Here is a 25,650-nt window from a genome sequence, read left to right as displayed (position 1 = left end):
ACAAGTTGTTTCACTTTTACCAAGGTGGTTACAGCAAACCGAATAAACACGGGGTTCTTTTTTCGTCTGTACACCGGAAGTAGAAGGTGCGTCGCAGCCTCTGATTGGCTAAACGCGGAGCATGGCGTTTGAATGAGGGGCTCGTCTCTTGTAGCTGACATTAGCATTTTAGCTCAGAAACAGTACAGATCTCTCTCACTCTTTATAATTCTTCAGTGCAATTATGGATTATTGAACTCTGAGTATGTTGCGTGCTGTCTCACAAAATGACATGATTGTAAAATAGACAACAGCGTGTAAAAGGTAAGCTAAAATGTGGCTAATCCTAAACGTTCATGCTAACCCAACGGACAAAAATGTAACTAATATCATACAAAATAATTCAGTTGCTTTTTTTATGGGTCTTTAATTAATGGTATACGTCGAGTTTTGTGTTTATATGAATATAGAACATGTAAAGTGTGTTAAAATCACCTTGCATTTTATGACACTCAAATGTACAGTTTCAGCAACTGTAACGATAACATTTTAAATACGAATTGCCTGTCTGAACCATGACACTGCATGTATTTGTTGTCTTTTTGTTGTAACTTAGCTTTTGTTTAGCTTAGCATGTTGACCTTTCACTAATGACCTTTGATCCTTCAGGATGACGTAACACGCGTAAGACGTCAATTTTTACCTGGCTTTGTACAGTAGCAAATGTTTTTCAAAGTATATATTATAATTACTCAGCCTGCCTTGTTTACATGGGCAAGGCATCTCAAAAACTCTTCAACTCTAGATTGATTAACAAATCAAAATAATAATTACAATATATGTCTGACTTATTTATTTCTGTGTTTTCTTGTTTACAGCATATATAAAAAATGAAATGACTAATCTAAATTATTTTATATTATTTTATATTCAAATCTATAAAGTAGCCACCCTTTGCTTTGTTAACAGTGCTCCAAACCCGTGGCCTTCTCTCATTGAGCTTCCCAGCTGTGCCTTGTCAGGGGTCAAGAAATGCCAAGAGTGTAAAGGAGTGATCAAAGCAAAGGGTGAATCAAAAACATGTGGAGTTATTTTGAGTTTTTTTTTTTTTTGTTTTTTACTACATTTCATATGTGTTTGCTCATAGTTTTGATGCCTTCAGTGAGAATCTAGATGTAAATAATCATGAAAATAAAGACGAAAGATCAATGAAAAAGTGTGTCCAAACATTTGACTGGTGGTGCATATATTTGTAGGTGGGGTCCCTCTGTGTGGTCAGTGGTCAGGATGCAGCAAAAGAGGAACATTCAGATTATAGAATGGGAGGATCTGGACAAGAGGAAGTTCTACTCTTTTGGCATCTTTATGACCATGACCATCCGCGCCACTGTCTACCCCGCCACGCTCATCCGCACACGCTTACAGGTACGTCATGAATATATGTCAGATTTTAGTGTTATGATTCACTGAGGGCTTAACGATCATCCACAATTATTGACCTCATTTACAACATTACATAGTGTTGTGTCACATATAATTCTTCTTATATGTGACTGTCTTAATGATGAAGGAAATCTGTTGTGACCAGATAAAGATTGTTTACATGTAATATTACTCTTCTGGAATTTAGATTGAACTGAAACGACTTATTTTTGCTTCTTACAAAGATACTGTGACTTAATATAATTTCTATGGATTTGTTATTATGAGAAGAAACATTATGATTTTTCCATTATTAAAAAAATAAAGACACTATGGTCAACAACTACAATAGACGCACACTTTCTGAATGAAGAAATAACAACAACCCTAACAGTCAGATAAACATGTTACATACAAGGTTATTTTTTAAGTATTGGTTGAATTGAAATTACTCACTTTTGCTTCTAAAATGATCACATTATTTTTTGTTCTATAACCATGTTTACACCTCTACCTCCAGGTGCAGAGGGGCCGCTCCCTGTACAACGGCACTTTGGATGCATTTGTCAAAATCCTGAGGACAGAGGGAGTGCGGGGCTTGTACCGCGGCTTCATGGTCAACACTTTCACGCTGATCTCTGGTCAGGCCTACATCACGACATACGAGGTGGTCCGAAAATACGTCTCATTGTACTCTGACAACAACACGCTGAAATCTTTGGTGGCGGGCGGCTCGGCTTCTTTGGTGGCCCAGAGCATCACCGTGCCCATAGATGTGGTCTCACAGCAGCTGATGATGCAGGGGCAGCGGGAGCACCTGTCGCGCTTTAAGGTCCACGTGGACACGGGGGGGAGTAAGAGGGTCTTCGGGCCGACCAGGAACATTATGGGCCAGATCTTTGCCGCGGATGGTCTGCGAGGGTTTTACAGGGGATATGTGGCGTCTTTACTCACCTACATCCCCAACAGTGCAGTGTGGTGGCCATTTTACCATTTTTACGCAGGTAAGGAAATGTGCTTTTGTGGAAAATGTTCCTTCTTTTGAATTGGGAAACACAGTCAGAAAACAATAATTAGCCTAAAACCTATGAAAACCCCTTACTATAATATAAAGTTATTGGTTAATGTATAATGTAATAGTAGGGATGCATCAATGCAGCTTTTTCTGTTCCGATATTGATGTCGATACTTTGGCTTTAAGTATCTGACATTACCTGATATCAGCTGACACCAGTGCAGAAACTGAAAATATAATTTATTTTTTTGAAAAAAAAAGTTTTAATATTATGAGACATTTTGGGCCAGTAAATCATCTTATTACACCAATTTATAGAACAAAATGGAATAATGACTAAACTGATATCTCGTAAGCCAATATCCGATCCACCAAAATTTTCAATATTGGTGCAGATATCTAATACAATTATCTTTGCATCCCTATGTAATACTATAATTACTAAGCTGGAAGGGCTCTTTTGAGTGTGCGGTGATGCTAGTGAGAAACACTCCAAAAATGAACACTAGGACTTCTGGGATTTACACATATGAAATTATAGATGATGAACCCACCATGTAGAACTTGGTTTCCTCTATTACATTATGTTCTTACTGTATCATACCTTGTGCTTTATTGTTAAATAAAGTTTAAGTTTATGAGTTGAATTTAAGATGTGTGGTATAAACAAAGGGTGTTGATTATTTTGAGTTCCAAAGTGTGACTTGCCTTATGTGTTCTGTGCTGGTGTGTACAGAACAGTTGTCTAGACTGGTCCCCTCTGACTGCCCTCACCTGCTGCTGCAGGCTGTGGCTGGACCTCTGGCTGCTGCCACTGCCTCCACCGTTACCAACCCCATGGACGTGGTCCGAGCAAGAATACAGGTGACAAAAACTGGGGCCGCGTTTGTTTGCATTTACATGTAATATTTTAACAGTTTTAATATGTTCTGAAAATATATTGTGTTTTATTGGTATCATTAGTTAGGACTGGGTGCTCTTTGATGTTTCTTGTAGTTTTATTACTTAAATAATAGTTTACAATACTGTTATCTGAACAATTTTTTTTTTTCCAGCACCAATCATTATATCATTATACCATCATTACATTAAACCATAAAACAATAAACACATTCTTTACAAAAGACAGTATTCTATAAAATGTGTGATTGTAAATATATATATATATATATATATATATATATATATATATATATTAATATAATATAATATAATATAATATAATGTGTGTATATGTATTTACTCCAATAAATACCGTACATTATCCAGCCCTATGAGAAGGGAATATTCTTTGATAATTTCACTTTATGTTGATTTCTGTTTTGTCTCTCCTTCAGGTTGAAGGCAGGAGCTCTGTGGTGGACACATTCAAACAGCTGATCTCAGAGGAAGGCTTCTGGGGCCTGACTAAAGGACTATCTGCTCGGATCATCTCCTCTGCTCCCACAGCCATCGTCATGGTGGTGGGGTACGAGACACTCAAGAAGCTCAGCCTGCGCCCGGAGCTGGTGGACTCCAGACACTGGTAACACGCAGGATCACATATGGACCACACACTGATGTTTCTCCATGCACTGGAACAAAGCCAAACTGCTGCTGATGACCTTTGTATGTGTGAGCTGTATTTTGAGATTCAGTGGAGCTTAATAGATCTAGATTATCACTGGTTCTGGATGTTTAAAAAAAAAAAAAAAATCACATTTCTCAAAGTGGAATAACAGAAGCTTATCTGTTACTGAGTATCCATTTTAAATGTATAAAATATCAAAAACCACAAACATGCATTTACAGTTTTGTCTTTTTATGATAGTTTTTATAATAGGTTGGGTTATGTGGTCATTCTAAACAGCCTATCCTTAGGTTTCAGAATAATGAAAAAATATCATCGTGGCCATAGCAATTAAGAATTTTAAAAACTAAATCTTCTTTTTTAAATGGTCACCTCAACTGTCTTAATTTCTTATCCCCATAAACAGGAAACACTCTGTTAATTTGAGTCCATCTTAATTTTAAATTATACATGTGTTTCAAAGTTTTAAATATGTTTTGTGCCATACTATGGAATGTTATACCCAAGGGAATAATATTTCCATGGAAACAAGCAGGAGGAGGCCCTATTACGGGCCAGGTGAGCTCGATTAGAGTAAGGACACATGTTTTTCAAATGGTTGTCAGTGCAATAAACACATGCATAATAAAAAAACTTTCATGGAAAAGTTAGATACTGTGGCTTTAATGTTAGAATGTCCTGAACGCTCTGTTTTCTCATCACGTGTTGCGCTGTAGCTGTAACGGTAAATTGAACTCCAGAACTAGCTGTACTTTTCTGCTCACCTTTAAGCTCCCTGTGTGAGTGCATGTGGTGTGAATACATTGTCCAATTGGGCAGGGAACTATTTGTGTTTGGATAATGTGATCTTTTCCTCACCTATAGATTTAAGATGCGCTCCTTTCTCTCCATCTGAAATATATATTTAAATTATTTTGAATGCAAAATACATTCTGCAAAATGTATAAATAAAATGTTGTACTATTTTGATAAACTAAGATTGGACTGGGACCCTAACATTTGTGACCAAGATTTTTTTTTCTCTTTCAGTATTTTATGAAACTTAAAGTGCATATGTCAGATTTTCATGTTTTTCTCATTATGACCTGGTTTAGTGGGATAATACCTGTAGTAAATATTTATCATAGTTTTACATCAGTTAAGTGGCAGTTTATGGTGAAAAAAGTTGAGAAGAAAAGTATATGAAGGCTTTTTCTGACAGATTAAACATTCTTTTAACATTATAGTTACTGGCTAAACAACTGAAATTACCTCTACATATATCATATCTGCTGCCAGTGTCCAACCAGGAAGTAACTTCACCGTTAATAATTATTTTGAATCTACAAAACTAGGCATTTTTATTTATTTGTTTTTTTGTTAAATCTTTAATGATGTAGTGGAAAAAAGTACTCTAACCTGTCACTGTCACCTGACACTTTAAAAATATCAAAATAGTTCTTCTGCTATAATTATTATTATTTGGGCAAATATTTGTTCAGAGTTATTTATTTTAAGAAGTCTACTGATATTTTCCCCTTTTTACACACTAAAATAAATAATAATGCACTACAGAAGCCCTATGCAAGTGAACAGTTGTTTAACAGAGCATAAATGCAGTGCACACTTTTGACCACTAGATGACGCTGAAGTCCACAGAACGCACTTTAAACAACTGCAGGCCACAAAGGGACTGTCTAGCATTAAGTCTATGAGATAAATTGGAAACTGGATTAATCATTATAACAGTTTGTTGATATACTTGGAAATGTATATGGTGAAAAAGTATAAACTAAATATGTGTTCTGAATTATTATGTACATGTACTTTTGAGTATTTAATTTGTACCTTCTATAAAATATTTCCTGCTGAAATACTGGCTGCTGTCCTCATTGTCCCAAACAACTGATCTCAGAGGAAGGCTAAACTATCACTTTGTCTGTATTGTGTATCTTTCCCATATCAACACCATTGTTTTTTAGCTGCTAAAATAAGCCTCCATTTTGAATGTCATTCCATGTCTTGACGACTGTACGTCTTCCCTGATATTCACTCACGTCTGTGTGTTTTATTCTGTGTTTTATATTGACTTAGAATTAACTTATTGTTATATATGTCATGTCAGAGCAGTCCATTCTGTTGTATCACAGTTGTAACTCTTTTGACTTTGCAGTCATAAATCAGAGCCTGTTTGTCTTGAATACAAACGTTCATCTGTTAGTGTCATGTTCACCTCAGTCATGCTGCACCTCATAGAAAAAGTAGAACACTTCCACATCCTTCCCAGCTGAGGGTGGCATCAGAAATGTGGACATGTTTAAACGTTTTATACCTATTGGACATTCATTCAAATAACAATAACAGCAACAACATTCTTCAATAGAGGTGTAGTTATAAAAATACATTAAATATGTCTGCACAGTGTTGGATTGTGATATGCAATATGGCAACAATGATATTATTGTGATATTTTAATATACTATTTGACACATCATCTCAGTAAAGAAACTAAAATGTCCACTAGTATTTTGACATTGATACTTTAACAATATAATGTGCAGCGCTAACATTAAATCTTTTCTTCCATTTCAAGACCCTATAAGTTCAACATTTCCTGCTTGTTGCCCACTGGTTTCATTTTTGTGCAGAGCTGCTGAAAATAAAGTGCAGAGAAGACACAGTTATAGTCTTTCATGTTTATGTTATTGTAATTCAGATTAATGCAGGGCAATGAAAAATATGTTCAAGAAAGGCATTTAACTTCTGCTCCAGTTTTCTTTTTTGCTGGACTGGAGACTCTTAGTACGTAAAAGACGGCGAGTATAAGTTTACTTTTGCATATTTTAATTTTGTACTGTGTAATTTTGAAAACCAGTATCGACAGATTATTATTTCACTACTTTCACCACATTATCTGGGGACATATCTGACTTTATTTTATAGCAAAACTCAAAGACGCGTGAGTCCGCCAGAGGCCACAATAAATATATGACATTGCTTCTGTCAACTCTTGTCAAAACTCTGCAAAGTTTAACAACGGGAAACTTTAAACTTTATTTTTACTGCTCCGATTAGAAAATACCTTAGGCTGTTACTCACACTGTTATGAAGTATTTATATTCACTTCCTGTACTGTAACTACTATTGTCACGATACTAACATTTTTTATTTAGATTTTTTCAATACTTTTGACAATCCTTGTATTCACATAAAGTAGGCTGCCTTGAGTTAGATTTGCCAACACCAAGGCAGAAGACACATTTTAGTTTTGTATATTTAAAACCATAACTGCAAATGCCATCCTCATATACAGAGTGTGGAGCTATTAAATCATTACAACAACGAGGACATTACCAAAAGGGTAGGCTGGAGCTAGTAAAACTTCAGACATATAATTGTGTTTTACAGTCATAGCTGTGGTGACATGCCGCACGTCGTCTGTTGAGTTCATAACTTTAAAATTTAGTACTTTCAGCAGCTTAACTTGTTTTTATGGTGTACAGACAGTTCAGAAATGCACTCTAAATCCTGCTCTCACATTGTTCTCATGACTGTGGCCTCTGTAATGTTTAGAGATGGAACAAGAGTCACAAGACACAAGAAGATTTGATTCACGGAAACAATGAGGTTTTAATAATTTATAATAGTAGAACAATCTTGTGCCGATTGTATCCCGCAATAGGCCTCTCAGAAACTGCACTTACTACTTCATTAATTCACTACTTTTTTTCCTTTGGTGTAAGTGGTGAGTATTACTATTTCAAAGTGACACAATCAAATTCATGTGTTTTGAATGTGTGTCCTGAAATGTCATTCATTAGATTAGAGTCGCCTTTATGGAGAAATTCTTGTTGGACAAACAATGGGCACAAAAACACAACACAGGACCACAGACAATAGACGATAAGTGTTTGGTTGAACATATAAATTGATGCATAAAGACTTTACTGGTTGTAGTCAGCCCAGAAAATCTCATAATGTTTGAACTTTTATTTATACAAAGGTTCTGTAGTTACTTGAGGGATTAATAACAGCTACATAACACATTTGGATCAATTTGATTTATTGTATTTTTGTTTTAAGGGGAAAAAAAGGCTCTTTTCAGTCTCTACACTGGTATCGGTTGATATCGGGAATCGACAGATACTTAAAGCTGTAATATTAAAGCTGGTATCAGAACTGAAAAAGCTGGATCGGTGCATCCTTGTTCTTCTGGACGTGTTTAAATTGTGAACTCTGAATAGAATGTATTATTAAAATATAAATTGCAAATCTAATCCCAACAGTGATGTTTGTCAGAAATATCTCAGTTAGATCTGATTTTAGATCATTTTCCCCTTTCTGACCTTTGAAAAACATTAATTTTCCTCTGTGTGCTCATCTCCATGGAGATGTTATTATTATAGCCTGGAATGTTCCACAGTTTGGCGTCCTTGGGGACAAGAGGGTGACGGCTACAAGTCAAGTTACATGTCAGATCTGTGAAGAGGTGAGTTCAGTTATACTAAAAATGCTAAAGTACCAGATCACCTGTAATACAAGATACTAGATACAATTAATGCCTTACTGGGGAACATGCCATGGAGGCCAGATGGTGCCCCCCTTCACCAGAGAAGTTACATAGTGCACCTTTGACTGTTGATGTGATCTTGATGTGTTTTTGAATCACCTGAAAGTGCCTAAGTTGGACTACTCATTTTACTAAAACACAGTTGAGATCATTATACTGAAGATTTGCTGAAGTGATTAACTTTTTTACCAGTTTGGCATGTTTTTTAGGTTTCAAATTACACTTCCAGATTAGAAATCATGACATCGTACTAGAGCAGACATGTCAAACTCAGGCCCCTGGGCCGCGAGATCATGTATATCATGTATGTATTAGAGCTGGTCCACCGGCTGCTGTGCCAGTACAGCACATGCACGGCTGATATGAATCTCTGAATGCTTTGCCCCTGTCACTTCTGTTGACAATCATTAGCATCTGCTACCTGTCGCCTCACTCAAATTTAATCCACTCCTTCTGAAAAACATGCAGATGTTGTTGAAATTTTTCAATAAATTTTGCTTGTCCCGTGACTTAGTCCCAGCTTTTAATTTTGGCCCTCAGTGAAGCTGAGTTTGACACCGCTGTACTAGAGGATTACCTAGCAACCATGTAGTACACAGGTCCAAAACTCCTCAAATGTCACAGGGACATTTGAAAAATACAATTATAATAAAGCACCTTTATTTTCTTAAAATAATGTTTAAAATATCACTCTTTCGGACAGAATTCTCCCTAGTCTCTCTACTTCATGTAATTTTCAACAAATTTTTCTACTTTTCTTCACGAATTGCTTCTTGATTGGTGTACAGCTCATTTATATTTACAACAGGTATTATCCTTCAAATTAAGTAAAAAAAAATAGAGAATCAATCTAACCTCATACTTTAAATAATAAAAATCTGAGCACTGCACTACAGTGAAGAGTCCAGCAGAGAGCAGCAGACACTGCTCCTCGTTCTCAGTCTTTTCATAACCTTTCTCTTTGTTCCTCATCTTCACACGGCTCATCCTCACACGGCTCATCCTCACACGGCTCATCCTCACACGGCTCATCCTCACACGGCTCATCCTCACAGAGCTGCTGACAGACAGCAGCCAGGACACTTCCTGCAGAACCACAAGAAGACTGATGGGCCCCTGTCAGAGAGGAGACGGATGTGTGGCCCCTGGGTGAGAGCACGGCGCAGTGTGGAGGAGGAGGAGCCCCGGGACCATGGACCAGCAAGAGGGACGCCACCAACATGAAGTTTTAAATGGAGGAGACCAGATAGTTGCAGCACAGAAGACGACCCACTGTCTCTGTTTATTGATGATCAGAGGTGGGTAGAGTAGCCAAACATTTTACTCAAGTACAAGTAATATTACTTTAGAATAATATTACTCAGGTTAAAGTACATAGTAATGGTCCAAGAAATCACTCACTTAAGAGTAAAACAGTATTTAGGGAAAACTACTCAAAGATGAAATGTGGGGTTGTGACATTTGATTTTGTAATTTGCAATGGATGTAATAATATTAAATAATGCATAAAATCTGGTATTTTCAAAGAATAGATGAAAAAATTATGAAGAAAAAAAACTATCTGAAGAAGCAATGCAAGAAACACAAATGTCGAGCATGAAGCTTTTTCACTTGGAGATTTGGAGTTGGGTAATCTTACTTGAATAATCAAAACTTTTACTCAAATAAAAGTGCTGCTACTTCAATAAAAATATTACATAACTAAACTGAAACACACACACTGAAACTACGCTGATAGAAAATCACTCTCAAAAGGACAGTTTCATTTAAGTTCCTCAAGTAAACGTAACCCCCCCACTACACACAGAGCGACTCACAACTTAAAGGTACACTATGTAACGTTTCTCCTGAAGGGTCCAACATCTGCTTGTCTCCATGGAGATGTTATTGTTTGCCTGGAATTTTCCATATTACAGCATTCAACTCATCCATCTTGCATTTATTAAATTACAGATGTTTTATTGCTCAAAACTGGCTTGAAAAACGTGCATTCTTACTGTGAGCGAGGTGACTTCTCCCCTTTTAAATTAAGTCACAGCAAATGATCCGAAAAGTCGAACCCATGAGTCAACGGAGTCCTATCCTGTCGACAAAAAGACTCACTGTCGATACTAAGGAATCGTCTTGATACTCAATACCGATACAATACCACAACGATAATTTAAAAAAAACTACAATAGAATGTGATTTTCAACATTAAATCGTAGTACTTTGTTTTTTATTACCACGTGAAAAGTATTATAAGTATCAAAAGTCAAACGCAGGCTTTATTTTATTTTCTAGTTTAATTATTTCAAAATTTCCCTTCCTCTTTATACATTTAACAAACCTTTTTAACAAATGCTGTAAAACAAAGCAGAGCAAAACAAAGCAGAGCAAATAAACTGTGCCCTAATGGGACAGTGACATCAGCTGGACCAGAGCGTCAAGAGACACATTATGGGACTGTGGACAATCAGAAGGAAATAAAGACAGAGGGAAGGAGGGACAGACGGAGAGGGACAGACAGATGGGAAAAGGAGGGGGATAGAGAGGGGGGGGATAAAGAGAAAGTAAGTAAAGGAGAAAGAGAAGGGGAAAGAGGAAGAGACAGACAAACGGGAGACAGAGGGGAACAGAGAGAAACAAGGGGCAAAGAGGGCAAAGAAGAAAGGAAAGGAAAGGAGAGTGAAAAAGGGGGGAAGAGGGAGAAAGAGAGACTAATAGATGATGGGGAATAAAAAACGGGAGTGTATGAGGGATAAAGCAAACAACGATAAAGGAGAAGGGAAGGCGGGAGAGACATAGGGAGAGGGACAGAGAGATGGTAAAAGGAGGGGAGAGAGACAGAATAAGGAAGGGGGAGAGAGAAGGGAGAAGAGGAAGAGACAGACAACGGGAGAGAGAGGAACACAGAAAGAAGGGGTGAAGAGGGCAAAGAAGAAAGAAAAAGGGGGAAAAGGGAGAGATTGGTAGATGATAGGAGAATAAAGAAAGGTGGGAGTGAGGGAGGGATAAAGCAAAGGGGGTAGGCAACGAGGAAGAGGAAACATTCAGGATGAAATAAAGAGAAAGGGAAGGAGGGAGAGGGACAGAGAGATAGGAAAAGGAGTGGGATAGAGGGGGGAGAGAGACATAGAGTAAGTAAGAGGGAGAGAGAAGGGGGAAGAGGGAGAGGCAGACAAGTGGGAGAGGGATGAGGAGAGAGAGAGAGGAACAGAGAGAAAGAAGGGGTGAAGAGAGTGAGAGAAGGAGAGGAGGGGAGGGTGAGAATAGGGGGGAAGAGGGGGGAAGAGGAGAGACTGAGAGACTAAAGAAAGGAGCAAGTGAGGGAGGTATAGAGCAAAGGGGGTAGAGAACGAGGAAAAGGAGACAATGAGAGTGAAATAAAGAGAAAGGGAAGGAGGGAGAGGATAGAGAGATAGGAAAGGGGGATGGGGGGAGAGAGGGACATAGAGTAAGTAAGGGGGAGAGAGAAGGGGGGAAGAGGAAGAGATAGACAAGTCGGAAAGAGAGGAGAACAGAGAGAAAGAAAGGGCAAAGAGAGAAAGAAAAAGACGGAAAGAGGGAGAAAGGGAGGAAGGGAGAGAGACTGATAGGTGATAGGGGAATAAAGAAAGGAGGACGAGGAAGAGGAGACAATCAGAGTGATGTAAAGAGGAAAGGAAGGAGGGAGAAAGAGATGGAAAAAGGAGGGGGAGAGAGGGCAGAGAGAGAGAGAGACCTAGAGTAAGTAAGGGAGAGAGAAAAGGGGGAAGAGGAAGAGAGAAAAGAGAAAGAGAGAGAGAAACAAAGAAAGGAAGGGAGAGAAAAGGAATAGGGGAAGAGAGAAAGAGGATGAAACAAAGTGAGAGAGAGAAATAACTGAGGGAGAGAGGGACAGATATAGCAAAGAGGGAGACAGAAAAATAGAGAGGGGGGAAGGCAATGAGGAAGAGAAGAGATGGAGAGGGGGATTGAGAGTCCGAGAGATTGGGAAAGAGGAAGGACAATGCAAACAGGGATGTAGAGTGAGTGGGAGGTAAAAGAAAGGGGCAAAGAAAGAGTGATAGAGAGAAAGAGGGATGGGCTGTGGCATGTGCTCTTCTGGGACGCCCCTCTCTCCTCCCCGGCAGAGGATAAACAGAGTCATACGGAGGAGAGAAGAGAAGGAGAGAGAAAGAGTTAGATGAGAGGGGGAGAGCAGGGAGGGAAGGGAATGATGGAGTGAGGGATGGGCTGAAAAAGGGGAAGGAATTAGAGAGAGGATGGAGAGTGATGGAGAGAGGGAGGGAAGTCGAGAGAGAGAGTTAGAGAGAGAAAGAAGAGGAGGAGAGAGATTACTGATGGAGAAGGAGCGAGTGAGAAAAAGAGGGAGATATAGAGAGGAGAAAAGACAGTGAAGAGGGTGAGAAAGAAAGAGAGGCAGGGAGAGAGGACGGAAGCAGGAAAGCGACAAAAGAAAGGGGAAAGATGTAGAGGGGTTGAGAGAGTGGGACAGAGGAATAGAGAGAGAGATTAAGGGAGAGCGAGTGGGAAGGAGAGATAGAAAGTCAAAGAGAGGGATGGGCTGTTGAAAGTGCTCTTTAGGAGGAAGAGGAGGAGGAGACGGAACAGAGGACAGAAGGACAGAAGATAGACAGAGCTGCAGATAGAGGAGAGAAGGAGCCATGCCCAATTTCAGCGGGACCTGGAAAATGAAGAGCAGCGAGAATTTTGACGAACTGCTCAAAGCTTTGGGTGAGAAATATATGGACTTTTTTTTTCTTTTTTTTTTTTTAGTTTTTACGGTGTTTTAAACGAGACTACACGGACTTTACCTGGAGACAAGTGACAGAGGAGGGCGTCCAGAAAATACAGGTTTGACTAGAAAATATCAAGCAAATTGTAACAAATTATTTATTTTTTTGGAAAGGTTCATTCCTGTTCTGTATGTGACTTTTTTTTTGTATCGACACTTGCTCAAATTAATCTAGGGTCGATAGTAGCTTTGGGATTGATTATTATCTGATTCTTGATACTAAACTAATACAAGAATCCCATGCATTTCAGAGCAAGTTTAGAAAAATACCAGAAAAGCTTTGGAGACGTTTAAACTGCAGGGTTACTATTATGCAAACTACAATTCACAATATTTAATTTACTAAATAATTTCACCTGCAAAAATTTCTATTTCAGTTTTGATTTTGCTGGGTTGTTTGTTTGTGTGTCAGACGTGCGATTTGGGGCGTTGAAAGAGCTTTCCAGGGTTCAAATTTGGGTCATATTTGTCATCTTAATAATTCATAACACATGCTACTGTACACCAGCAGCTATGGGATTATATTGTTTGCAGAAGCAGGTTTTGGTACATTTATGCAGAACTAAAGTAATCACTGTATTGATTTGATAACGGGACAATTATTAACGTGACAGACCAGGGACGAGAACTCAAAAATTCTGCTATAAAAACTACAGGAAGATGAAAACAAAGGATCAGACGTGCATCACTGTTTTATTTGCATCATTAAAAACACAAAGATATTTATTCCTTCAGTGCAGCTTACATCCAAATCTCTTTGAAACGACTGCACCATCGAGTATAAAGGAATGCCACGTAATTGCCAAAACTTTTTCAAATTCAGCTTAAAATCAGACACACCCTTTTGGCAGCCATTTCTGAGGAGAATTCTATGGCAGTTATTATCACCCAATAAAGATCATATTTTTTGTATTTTGATCATATTTTGGCTGTTCATTGCAAACCTCAACTTCAAAAATGTTGCTCAGTTGAACCAATACATACAATAATTATCTTGTTATGACCGATATCTGATTATGGCGGGTATGATCTTCAGCGAGGTCCATAAACTGAGGTATAGTTTTAGTAAAGTTCACAAATTAACTTCTAACTTTTGTACAAAATGTATTCATCAGGGATATAATATAATACGTGCTCTTCTATTTACATTAGGCACTAGTGTTTTCAAAAAGTCAAATTGGATTCACTAACGACAAACTGGGAATGCCACATGATTGGACCAGTGCAGACTATTTGGGAAGTTAGGTATTTATATAATTAATATGTGGTTTTCGGTGGTTTGGGAAGTGAGAGCCAGGTTTTCCTATTGATTATATGATATTTAGTCATGAAATATCCAACTCATAAAGGCACAAATGTTAAACGTGACTATTTCTGTTGGCGACGACACCCTAAAACTCACTGTATTACAACAAAAACCTGCATTTTAACAATATTCATGTTGCCCCCATTTGTGTTAAATATTATTGGTCTTTAGAATGTTGTGTCATCTGAAACCCAGTAAAAGATGAACTAAATGTCTTATTAATGTTTCTTTTCCAGACAGGACTGAGGTATCCAAAGTTATTCATCTATTGTTTCCTTTTCCATTCCATCCCCCAATCTCAGTCTAGTAGGATATTTATCAGACAATCCCAAAACACATTAGAATAACAAAGGGCTACCTGGCGACCACAGTTTCTCCAGCAACGCAGATTTTTGTCGTAAAAGCCAAAGTTAAATCTGCTAAGTCAGATTTTTCTCAACATGAAACAGATATACCAGTATTTGAATAACCCATATTCCTACAGCCGGGATCCCTAAGGTCAATTTTCCACTTTGCACCATTCATTCTCATACAACGGTCAGTGAGAATTCCTATGGCTAACCCGAGACATTCATAGACTCGAAATTCTCCATCTCTGCCTGTTGCTACGATCATTTGGCTAAACGATGCTACTCGGAGTTACGCCAAATCGAACGCTCTTTCATATAAAAATGAATGATGAAAGTATTGTAGCATTCTGGTTGTTATTTTCTGAACGTAAGGGCTACTAACGGACGTAGCACATGCCAAAACAAGAGGAAAACAGTCTCAACTCACTAAAGCCAGTCTCTGAGCAATACAACCTTCACATCCACTTGTCGCCATAGCAACCGAGTGTCACGTACAACAGCGGTTACGTTAACAACAACAACAACAACACATAAACAACAAAACAACAACACAAACTCAGATCATTATAGCAACGAAAATGTTTCTTTAATGATATTTATGTTTTGTATCTGGGAGAGCATGGAGGGAGAGAAGGGAATGATGGAGTGAGGGATGGGCTGAAAGAGGGGAGGGAATGAGCGAGAGGAAGGAAGATTGCCGAGGGAGAAGGCCGGAGTGAGAAAAAGCAGGAGTTATAGAGAGGAGAAATGACAGTGGAGAGGGTGAGAAAGAAAGAGAGGCAGGGAGAGAGTGAGCACAAGAGAAAGAAGCAGGAAAGAGACAAAAGAAAGGGGAAGATTTAGAGAGGGATAAAAAAAAGAGTGGGACAGAGGGAGGGAGAAAGAGAAACAAACTGAGAGGGGGAGAGAGAAGGAAAGGAAGGGAGGAATAGAGAGAGAGAGATTAAGGGAGAGCGAGTGGTAAGGAGAGATAGAAAGTGGGAGAGAGGGATGGTCTGTTGAAAGTGCTCTTTAGGAGGAAGAGGAGGAGGAGGAGGAGATGGAACAGAGGACAAACTACATTAACAACACATAAACAACACAAAATCAGATCATTATAGTCATGTATGTTTACAGTATGTCTTTTATTTGGTCTTCTAAACAGTGACATCATGTAAAAAAGGATGTTTAGTGGTCAATAGATATTTACCAGACGTGCATGCAAGTTCAGAAACCATTAACCGTTAGCTCAGATGCCACTTTTACACACTAATTATGATCTAAGAAAAAAGTTTAGACACTCAACAATGACTTTAAACGTGTTTGTCATCGTGTAAGTATGGTCGAAGTAGTCCGGTTAACAGTTAAATCACTTTATATCTGTCATTACAAAAGCTACGTGTAAATGATTGCTGTTTTGTCTCTAGAATAAACTTAATACATTTTCAACAGGTCAGCCATTAAGTGCACTGAATAACTTATAGATCCATGTGCACCAACTAAACAAATGAATGAGGTCTTATAAAAGTGTGACCTAATGATTTTAATCCACTCTTTTGGCTAATACACGTGTAATCGGTGGATTTTCGTGAAACTTGCGTTGCGTGAGGAGCTATGAGACACAGCGGGACACTTGGAGACGCTCTCTGTTTAATCTGGTTCAGAATAACAGAAAATGAAATCAACATGTGCTGCTATTTATCGGTCCAGCTCAAACTCTTCCTAACACTGGATTTCCAAAGAGCAAAACAACATACCTGATGATCAAAATAATACAGAATGAAATCAACATGTGCCGTGTGTCCGTCCAGCCCAAACTGCAGGGGGGAAGATAAAGGAGGGAGTTGGAGTTAGTATTTCCCCGCACATCTTTACATAAGTACAATAAAACAACAGCAACGTCAGAGCTCAATATGAACATAAATACAATTAAGGATGTAAATAAAGGCAAAATAATAACAAAAGGACACTTAAATGATGGGATTACAATTACGACAGGATCACAAAGTTTGTAGTGCGATATATTGCTGAAGTAAATAGAGACGATAAACGATAATATTGAAACCAAGCCGTAAATCAGAATTATTAGTTAGTTTGTGTCTATAATGAGTCATAGAAGTTCATAATTCAACCATCAACAGCTCAAATATCATTGTAGTACAGAAAAAAAAAAAAAAAAAACGCTAGTACAAATAAAAAGTCCAACATATATTGAACAATAAGTCGATATAGTGTGTATCGTGACAGGCCTGATTACAATAGATGACTGATTTCTTCTCAACACTGGATTTACAAAGAGATGAGGCAGCGGTCAAACCTTGAATTTATACAAAAGGCAAGGTAAAGGTCACACGAAGAAGTAACAAAACTAAAAGAAGAAGTGGCTAGAGGACCAAAAGTTGCGCAGTAAATCAAATGCCAGGTACAAAACTGTCATAAAAAGGACAGGTTTTGGGTGATTATAAATTGATATACAAACCGGTTACACACGTTTGTAGTTTATAGCCTAATCACTTTCACAGCCTGTGCTCAGATCTGCAGCAGAACCAACCCGAGTGTGACCGCCGCATTCCTCCCTCTCATCGCCTTGTCATTGGGTCGGCCATGTTCCCACATCTGCTGATAACAACCACACTCTCTCTTTACATATAAACCCCGCATATCTTACACCACCGACAGCTCAACCCGGTCGTCTCCAGAGGCACAAGGAGCAGAGTATGTGTTTGCCCTTCTTCAGAGGCAGGAGACAGTGGTAGAATAGAAGGGAGAATGGATGTAACAGTGATAGTTTTGGGGAAGTATTGTAAGTGGTAACTCTATTTGAGCGTCCCACAGGCCTGGAGCAGGTTCTGTGCTGTAGTCGAGCTGGTGATGGTGTTGTCTGTGTTGTCGAGGCAACTGAAAAAGATCAGGATGAGGAATTATATGAATTAGGAGTTTGTATCTCATGGTATGGTATAAAAGTAAGACATGAAAAAAGGGCAAGGGTTTATTGATTTTCTTTGTCATCTTTGATCAAAAACGCATTTTTTCAGAAATGTTACATCACTTTGTTGTTGTTTTTACCTTTCCTATAAAGTTACCAGAATATTAAATGTGTGTTTTGTTTTTTTTGCATTTTATCACTGTATCGCTTTATACAGTGAGCTACTTCTGGGAGTAAGCCCAAAATCAATACGTTTATTTGATCCTCAGATCTGTTTGTCATCCATTGTTGTAAAAGACATTGTGTTATTTGTTCTTGTTCTCTTAAAACATTTGGCATTTGGACTTTTATCGCACATTTCTGGTCTCCCTGAGCAATACACTTCATCTTAATCGCTCACTTCAGCCACAGTATGTGCATTGGAGACCCTTCAGTGTCTTTGTAAAACACACCAGCTGGAACCTTAGCCTACTCTATAGGATTTAGGGAGATGGAGTAATTGTATAAACACAGGGAGAACGTGCAAAGTCCACATCTGTATTTTGGTCTTACTCTTTTCTTAACTCTTAACCTTTTCCCATCTGTGACCAGTGTTGTGTGTGTGCGCTCGTAAGGTGTGAACGCGATGCTCCGTAAAGTGGCCGGAGCTGCAGCCTCCAAACCCCACGTGGAGATCAAGCAGAGCGGAGAACATTTCTACATCAAGACCTCCACCACCGTGCGCACCACCGAGATCAGCTTCACCATCGGGGAGGAGTTCACCGAGGAGACGGTGGACGGGCGCAAGTGCAGGGTAAGGCACTGGATCTCAGGTGGTGCAAAATGTTGGTGGGATCTGACATAGACTCCTCCTCTGAACTATGGATGCACTGATCAGGCTTTTTCAGTTCTGATACCGATTTTAAAGCTGATCCAAATGTGTTATGTAGCTGTTAATTATCTGTCGAGTAACTACTAACAACTTTGTATAAATAAAAGTCAAAACTTGCCCGATAAACCACAACCAGTAAACAGTCTTATTTCATTAATTCATATGGTCAATCAGAATATCGGCTGAACCAGAAACCAATATCTGATCCAGCTAATTTTTCATTATCGGCGCCAATATCTGATTCCAATATCTGATCGGAGCATCTCTACTCTCAACAATGTTCTGAATTGTGTGTCGCTATGGCCCTAATATTCTACATAACAGAGCTGTTCATTATTAGACAAAGGTAGAGTTATGGCAGAGGGGTCGTCAGGTCACAGTCTCAGTGTTATTGAAAGGAAACATGTCTCTTCAGAGCCTGGCCACGTGGGAGACCGACAACAAGATCTACTGCTCCCAAGTTCTGCTGAGCGGCACCGGGCCCAAGACCTACTGGAGCCGTGAGCTGAGGGGGGACGAGCTGCAGCTGGTCAGTGATTTAGCACGGCACATACTGTTAATATTTGCTAAAGTATTCTACAGGACATCATCTTTTTACATTTTATTTGTTTTTGTGAATGTGCAAATCATTCGGTGCTTCATTCAGTAGAAGTGAAATAGAATACAAATGCAGGTACACACTACAGATGTCACAGTTTCATTAAAAAAACCTAAAAAGAAACATCACCATATTATGATTATACATGGTGGTGTATAGATTAAAGAGGACATTTTATGCTAAATGGTTATAATGGTTTTGCTTCTAATTTTCCCACTTACAGTTGTATTTAGGATGATTTATGCATGTTTGAGTTGTCTTCATTGTTCTGCAGTCAAGATGCCATTGCTCTGAAAATCCCTGTTTACCCTGTGCCTCTGATACATGCAGAGTAATATGTTATAACATGTTCATGAAAGTCAGTTTTACATAACATTTGCCTTAGCCCATTTGTTGCAAATTTTCTGTTTTCACTAGGTCATAAATTTCTCTAAATCACTTAAACAGAGAGACACACTGGTGTCTTTATTCATTCATGCTGTGTCTCATCAGGGAAGCCTTCACTGACTTGATGAGGCCAATCCCATTTATTTCCCTGAAGCTTTGACTGGTGATTGTGGAGAATGTGCTCACACTGCTTTTACTCAGACACAGCCCAGTAAACAGAGTCACTGCTGGTTTAAGTGGAACGGTGAGACATGGCCATCAGACTGACCAGTCCATATGGACACATGAATGTTTTAAGCTAACTTAAAGTTATCATCTTAAGTCTGTTTGACTTTCCTCCAGTACCAGTACATGGCAGAAATGAAACCTTTCCCCTCCCCTCACCTGTGCCCTCTGGTCTTCTTCTGTCAGGCCAAAGCTGTCACACTGTCAGGCAGCAGTAACATAGACAGCATCTAGTGGTGACATGAGAGAATACAACAGGGGTGGGTCAGATCTAATTGAAGATGGTTGCTTTATGGTGCACTGTGTAACTTTACTAAACTCCGCCACCTGGTTGTCTCCAAGAGATGTTTATGCTTTGGTAAGAATGTTCTGCAGTATGGCATTAAACATCTTCTCCATGTGATACATTCAGGCAAATTTAAAGTTCAGATTTGTGGAGCGGAGCCTCACAGTCAGAATGCATGTTCTTCAAGGTATATCGAGTACGAAAAACACTTGTAATTGAAGAAATGCAAGATAGACAAGTTTAATGTCACACTGAGGAACATTCCAGACGAAGCAATAACATCTCAATGGACACAAACACGATAGCGTCCTTTTAACCAAAATAGGAACTGACTACATCTTTTTGTCATGGATTTCATACTGATCTGGCAGATTGCACCAGATGCCCTTCCTGTTGAGTGAGAAAAAGGAATGAAAATGTATATTAAACCAGGTACCCTCCAGTTCCACTTTTGTCCCCAGGTGAAAGTGTAAAGTGGTGCAGTGTGCTCTGGTGTTTTGCTTGTCTTTTCAGGTCAACATACTGAGCCTAACATACTGAGCCTAACATGCTAAGCAAAGCCTCCCATTGATACATGGAATTAATTAGAGTCTGTTTAAACTCGTGTGTCATCTCTGATACGCACACAATGACTGTTTACCTGATTGTTTAAACACTGTTGGAATTCTCACTCCAGAAAAATGCAGCAGCCTCTTTAGTTTTTCTAGAAACACCACAAATTGTGTCTCTCAAACCTATAGTGCCGCATTTTTTTCTCTCCAGTCATTTCCGGGCAGATGAATGAGATGGTTCTAGGTAGGCCTGTCATGATAAAAAAAAATTGTTGAAGTGCGATACTTTGTTGAACTAAATATAGACAATAAACAATAATATTGAAACCAAACTATAAACAAGAATAATCCTCCAAAAAGTATTCTAAATGTTCAATACTGTTAAAAATATGAGCTGTAATAAAAAACAGCATAATGCAACAGTTAAGTATTTAATTTGTATCTATAATGAGTCAGAAAATATAGCTTAAATCTTATTATAGAACAGAAAAATAAATAAAAAATGTCCTCACTAGTACAAAAAAATAGTACCCACAATAAATACTGCCCCCCTAAAATGATTGTTCCATCCACCGTGTACTGAAGTGGATATTGTAATTACTGTGAAAGGCCTAGTTCTAGGGTCTAGTCATGAGACAGAAATGATCAGGTTCAACATTTGTGAATTTATACCTTTTAGAAATTTCTTAGAAGAATACCACTTAATCAACATGCAAAACTGTTTCTTTCCCCCATCTTTCCGATTACATTACATTAATTTCAAATCAGAAATCAGATATTATTACATTTTACTTGAGTAGTAGCATTCCCTTTACTTTTTTACTTCTGAAATGACACTCCTTGGACCACTATTTGTACTTCTACTCGAGTAATATTAATGAAATACCTTTTTTGGCTTCTCCAAACACCTCTGTAAACCGAGGAGGTCGTCTAATTTTCCTACCTATAGCAGCTTGGACTCATTACCTTTGGCTGACTATTTATTAAATGAATGAGACTTGGCCTGTTGTTCCAGTAAGTTCAAAGCAGGTCTACATTTTGCAGAAAGCTGTTCATAAATCGCCATTTCTGCCTCATCTGTGCACTGTCAGGGCTGTATTTGTCTACAGATTTTATTGATCGAGCTGACTGAGTCCCTCCCTGCACACATGGACCAATTTATCAAAACCGCTGGAAATGTCTAAATTAGAGAATTCCCCGAATCAATTTGAGTGTTATGAGTATTTTGAGAAGAAGCATCCCAATTTGATGATTATCCACAATTACTGACACCAAGAGTGAACAACTGTGAAATCCTTAAAGGGCCAGTACCCAATTTTAGCTTGTCCCGTTACAGATGTATTGTATAAGCAGCTCTTGAAATCAAAATAAGTCTGCTGCGTACTGTGAAAACTTTACGCTGGTCTCTGAGAGTTCTGGAAAGAGCTTAAAAACTCATCATGGTGAATAATTAGGATGCTCAGAATGTATAGCGTGAGTGCTTGTTAAAATAACTGGCTATTGTTAGCTTCGAACGGTCCCATGTTGGATTAGTGGCCATTTATTGGTACGGCAGCGAAAAAAAATCCCTCCTGCCCAGAAAGCAGTTTTTTCCATAGAGCACAATGTAAACACAAACTGCTCGTGTAGGTGCCCGGCTTTAAGCATTCACATTGCCTTATACGTTACCGTTCATTTAGTGCAGGAGTGTCAAACACATTTTCACCAAGGGCCACATTAGCAAAATGGCCGCCGTCAAAGGACCAGACATAAAATAAATGTAACTACTTTTTAAACTTGTTAATGAACTGTTTCTGTATTTCAAGTTACAAATATTCAAGTCTGGGCCTCCCTGCTGAAACTGCTTCCCCCGCGACCAGCCCCGGATAAAGCAGAAGAAAATGGATGGATGAAGTTACAAATATTGCATATGCGTTTGCAAAGATGTAAAAATATGGCTGTGTAACTGCTTATCTCCTCATAAAATGACATTTAAAGACCATCATACCTTTTAATTTACCCTGTCGAGGGCCGCGTAAAATGAGGTGGAGGGCCATATTTGGAACGTGGGCCTCGATTTTGACACATGTGATCTAGTGTGTGACCTGCTTTCACAAAACTCTAGCACGCTAACGCTCACTTCCTGATTCTAATTTGATGCAGACAGTACACCGCTGTCTTATTTTGACCTCAAGAGCTGCTTATATAATATATCTGTAAGGTGTAAGACAAATATTGTTCAACTACATGGAAAGAAATAGGACAAAGAACCTTTAGTGCACAGATTAACACTCAAAAACCCTCTATGGTGCCCCCTTGTGGATGTGGGGGCGTCTGCGTGTGCACAGTTTGCTTACAGAAACAGCCCTCAGACATTCATTATCAGGTGTATCATTTATTCTCTCCATCTGTCTATTTTGGACATTTCTATTCCATTTCAATCCGCACCATATTGATTTATGAATGACAAACGCAGGCTTCACGAAGGTCCGGTTGCCTTAGGGAGCGGGGCCGGGGGACATTATCCGGCTGTGATGGTGGGTCTGGCAGTGATTGGCCCCATGGATCATACACAGAGAACCGGAGCGCGCTGTTTGATATGTCCCCGGGCCCCGGTCCTAATGATGACGGGTGGGTGTGGGGGCCGGGCCGCAGCACCCATGGGAGACGCATAAATCTGGGTGAAAGCGCGCGCACCCACCCATGTCCCATCGAACACTGTGACAGGCTTTAGATGAGCTCACTCCCAGCTGGGGCTTGGGAGGTGCTGCCGAGTTCAGGATGAAGACAATACAATGAACTACAGCGGTCTGGAGAGGAGGGGATAGGAAGTGGAATGTTCCGTAGACTATCTTTAAAGGTCTTTACATTTTTTCCCATACATTGGAGTAAAATGTGTCTTGCTCCAGTGCAGATACATTGTATAAGCAGCTGATGTGGTCAAAATAAGTCTGTTGTGTACTGTCTGCATCTAATTATAAGACGTTTTACTGTTAGACAATCAGTAAGTGTATGTTAGCATGCTAGTTGTTAGCTTTACCTTAGCAAAATTCTGCTCTGACCTCTGAAAGTTGTGAAAAGTGCTTATAAACTCATCGCTGTGAATAATTAGTTCAAAGTTATTCCTCACTTACCTCACGCATTTGGAGCTTTCTAATTACTCACCGCAATGAGTTTGTAAGCACATTTTACAATTTTCAGAGGCCAGTTTAGTGTGTAGTCTGTCATAGTTTCTTTTTTTTTAAACATACAGTTGCTTTAAAATCATAGTTGGATGTGTTCTTCTGGTCTCCATAGTGACATCTAGTGGTGAGTTATGACACTTGTCTCTGTCTGTTGCAGATCTTTGGAGCAGACGACGTGGTGTGCACTCGGATCTATGTGCGAGCGTAGCACCAGACTTCTCCTCCTCCTGGTCCAGAGACTAATGTGCCCTGGACTTCCTCTGAATGTCAGCTGTTTCTACACATTTTTCACATGTTTGGTTGTGAGTGGGGCTGCACAAGATATCGCTAAATTATTACTGCAATATCCCTTTAATCTGGATCTTTTTACCTTTGTATTCATAGCCCAAAATAAAAATAAAAAAATAATAATGTAGTCCACCTGTAGTTTTAATGATTTCTTTATAAAGGTCCTATATCACATAAAACTGACTCTTGTTAGTTAGAATGTTGTTACCTGTTGAATGTTGTAATATTGGCCCTTTAAGTTTTTATCCAGGTTGTTCACTATATTTTGCTTTAGTCTTAATGGTGCACCCCCTGGTTGACTATATGGATATATTATTTGCCTGAAATGTTCCACAGTATGGCATTAAACTCATCTATCTCCATGGAGACAAGCAGGTGATGTCACAGGGTGAAGTTACAGGTCAGATCTGCAGAGAGAAGACCCTGTTCTTTGTAAGGATGCATGACAAAGTTTGGGATTTTTTTTGCATGAAAAACACCAGTGATTTAATACATGTAAGATGAATTAGTTTGATGCCAAACATTGGAACATTCCAGACAAAGCAGTCACGTCTACAGGCGAGCAGGAGGTCGAACCAAGATTATGACAGCCTGAATTGAAATTAAATTTACATTTTTAATTTAATTGAACATACAGTTTAATACACTAAAGTATTCATGGGTTTTAACTTCCTGTTTATAGGCGAAATTTGGAAGACATTTCTCCATTCAAAACATATTTTGAATTGTTAATAGCTATGGCAACAGTGTTACTTTTTCATCACAAAAACTCATGGACAGCAATAATTTTCCATATTTCATCATTGTGATTGTAGGTGCTCCTGCCTACTCCAAAAAAAGACTGTTATAAACAGTTGGGTTTATTTCATGATTTATAAGGTGATGCTCATACTGCTGTAAGTCATATTTGATTTACTGATTACATTTCAAAAATACATTATGGGCCAGTTTAGATGAAGGGATCAGTAAAGTGACTATTTAGCTTAAAATTTTACAAATTTGATCTTCAAGGGGCAGTAGAATGTGAGTAACCACATATGTGGCTTTATAATATTCAAGAATATGATGTGATTTCTCATTTACTAAAGCTTTGTGTCAAGGAAAATAACATTCCAGACCTTTCAGCATTAGTGCTGCAGCTAGTATTAGCATTTTGAAATATTAGGAAAGGGCTGGTCAGACTGGCATGTAATGGTATCAGTCTGAAATATTTCATCCAGATGCCCCGTCACTGGTCCAGTCGCCCAAAATCTACAGAAATCACTGCTGTAGAACTGTGGTCAGTCTACAACACAAAGTGTTAAGCAGCATAGTGTTAAGCAGCTGACATTAGTGGAGGATTTTGTAGTATTAACCATAGATACGCATAGAAAACCACTTTAAACATTCCATTAGTAAAAGGACGAGTCTGTGCACCTTTTACTT

General features: G+C 38.8%; 2 protein-coding genes across 3 annotated transcripts; both read left to right on the top strand.

Annotated features, from left to right (window-relative positions):
- Window positions 1–70: 70 nt before the first annotated feature.
- LOC117388341 (solute carrier family 25 member 44-like) lies at window positions 71–5,836 on the top strand. Its single transcript, XM_033985867.2, has 5 exons — window positions 71–303; window positions 1,236–1,404; window positions 1,922–2,405; window positions 3,153–3,280; window positions 3,754–5,836. Exons 2-5 carry the CDS (start codon window positions 1,267–1,269, stop codon window positions 3,943–3,945), a joined length of 942 nt encoding a protein of 313 aa, XP_033841758.1. The 5' UTR covers window positions 71–303; window positions 1,236–1,266; the 3' UTR covers window positions 3,946–5,836.
- A 7,174-nt stretch (window positions 5,837–13,010) lies between these two features.
- On the top strand, window positions 13,011–25,650 carry LOC117388335 (cellular retinoic acid-binding protein 1-like). 2 transcript variants are annotated; one of them, XM_033985856.2, is made up of 4 exons: window positions 13,011–13,233; window positions 18,470–18,648; window positions 19,142–19,255; window positions 24,095–25,650. In XM_033985856.2, exons 1-4 carry the CDS (start codon window positions 13,164–13,166, stop codon window positions 24,143–24,145), a joined length of 414 nt encoding a protein of 137 aa, XP_033841747.1. In that variant the 5' UTR covers window positions 13,011–13,163; the 3' UTR covers window positions 24,146–25,650. The 2 variants fall into 2 exon arrangements, with proteins under 2 accessions (XP_033841747.1, XP_055086184.1); XM_055230209.1 differs by having other exon boundaries at window positions 13,149–13,233; window positions 18,447–18,648; window positions 24,095–24,352.

The sequence above is a fragment of the Periophthalmus magnuspinnatus genome, chromosome 3 (assembly GCF_009829125.3).
Source record: "Periophthalmus magnuspinnatus isolate fPerMag1 chromosome 3, fPerMag1.2.pri, whole genome shotgun sequence".
Taxonomy (NCBI): Eukaryota; Metazoa; Chordata; class Actinopteri; order Gobiiformes; family Gobiidae; genus Periophthalmus; species Periophthalmus magnuspinnatus.
Note: the sequence above shows the minus strand (reverse complement) of the source record. Positions and strands in the feature narration are given on the sequence as shown.

Coding starts and splice junctions, on each gene's coding strand:
- LOC117388335 (XM_033985856.2), top strand. CDS start 13,164: ATGCCCAATTTCAGCGGGACCTGGAAAATGAAGAGCAGCGAGAATTTT. Junction 13,234..18,469: donor CGAACTGCTCAAAGCTTTGG/GTGAGAAATATA, acceptor TGCGCTCGTAAG/GTGTGAACGCGATGCTCCGT. Junction 19,256..24,094: donor GGGGGGACGAGCTGCAGCTG/GTCAGTGATTTA, acceptor TGTCTGTTGCAG/ATCTTTGGAGCAGACGACGT.
- LOC117388341 (XM_033985867.2), top strand. CDS start 1,267: ATGCAGCAAAAGAGGAACATTCAGATTATAGAATGGGAGGATCTGGAC. Junction 1,405..1,921: donor TCATCCGCACACGCTTACAG/GTACGTCATGAA, acceptor CTCTACCTCCAG/GTGCAGAGGGGCCGCTCCCT. Junction 3,281..3,753: donor TGGTCCGAGCAAGAATACAG/GTGACAAAAACT, acceptor TCTCTCCTTCAG/GTTGAAGGCAGGAGCTCTGT.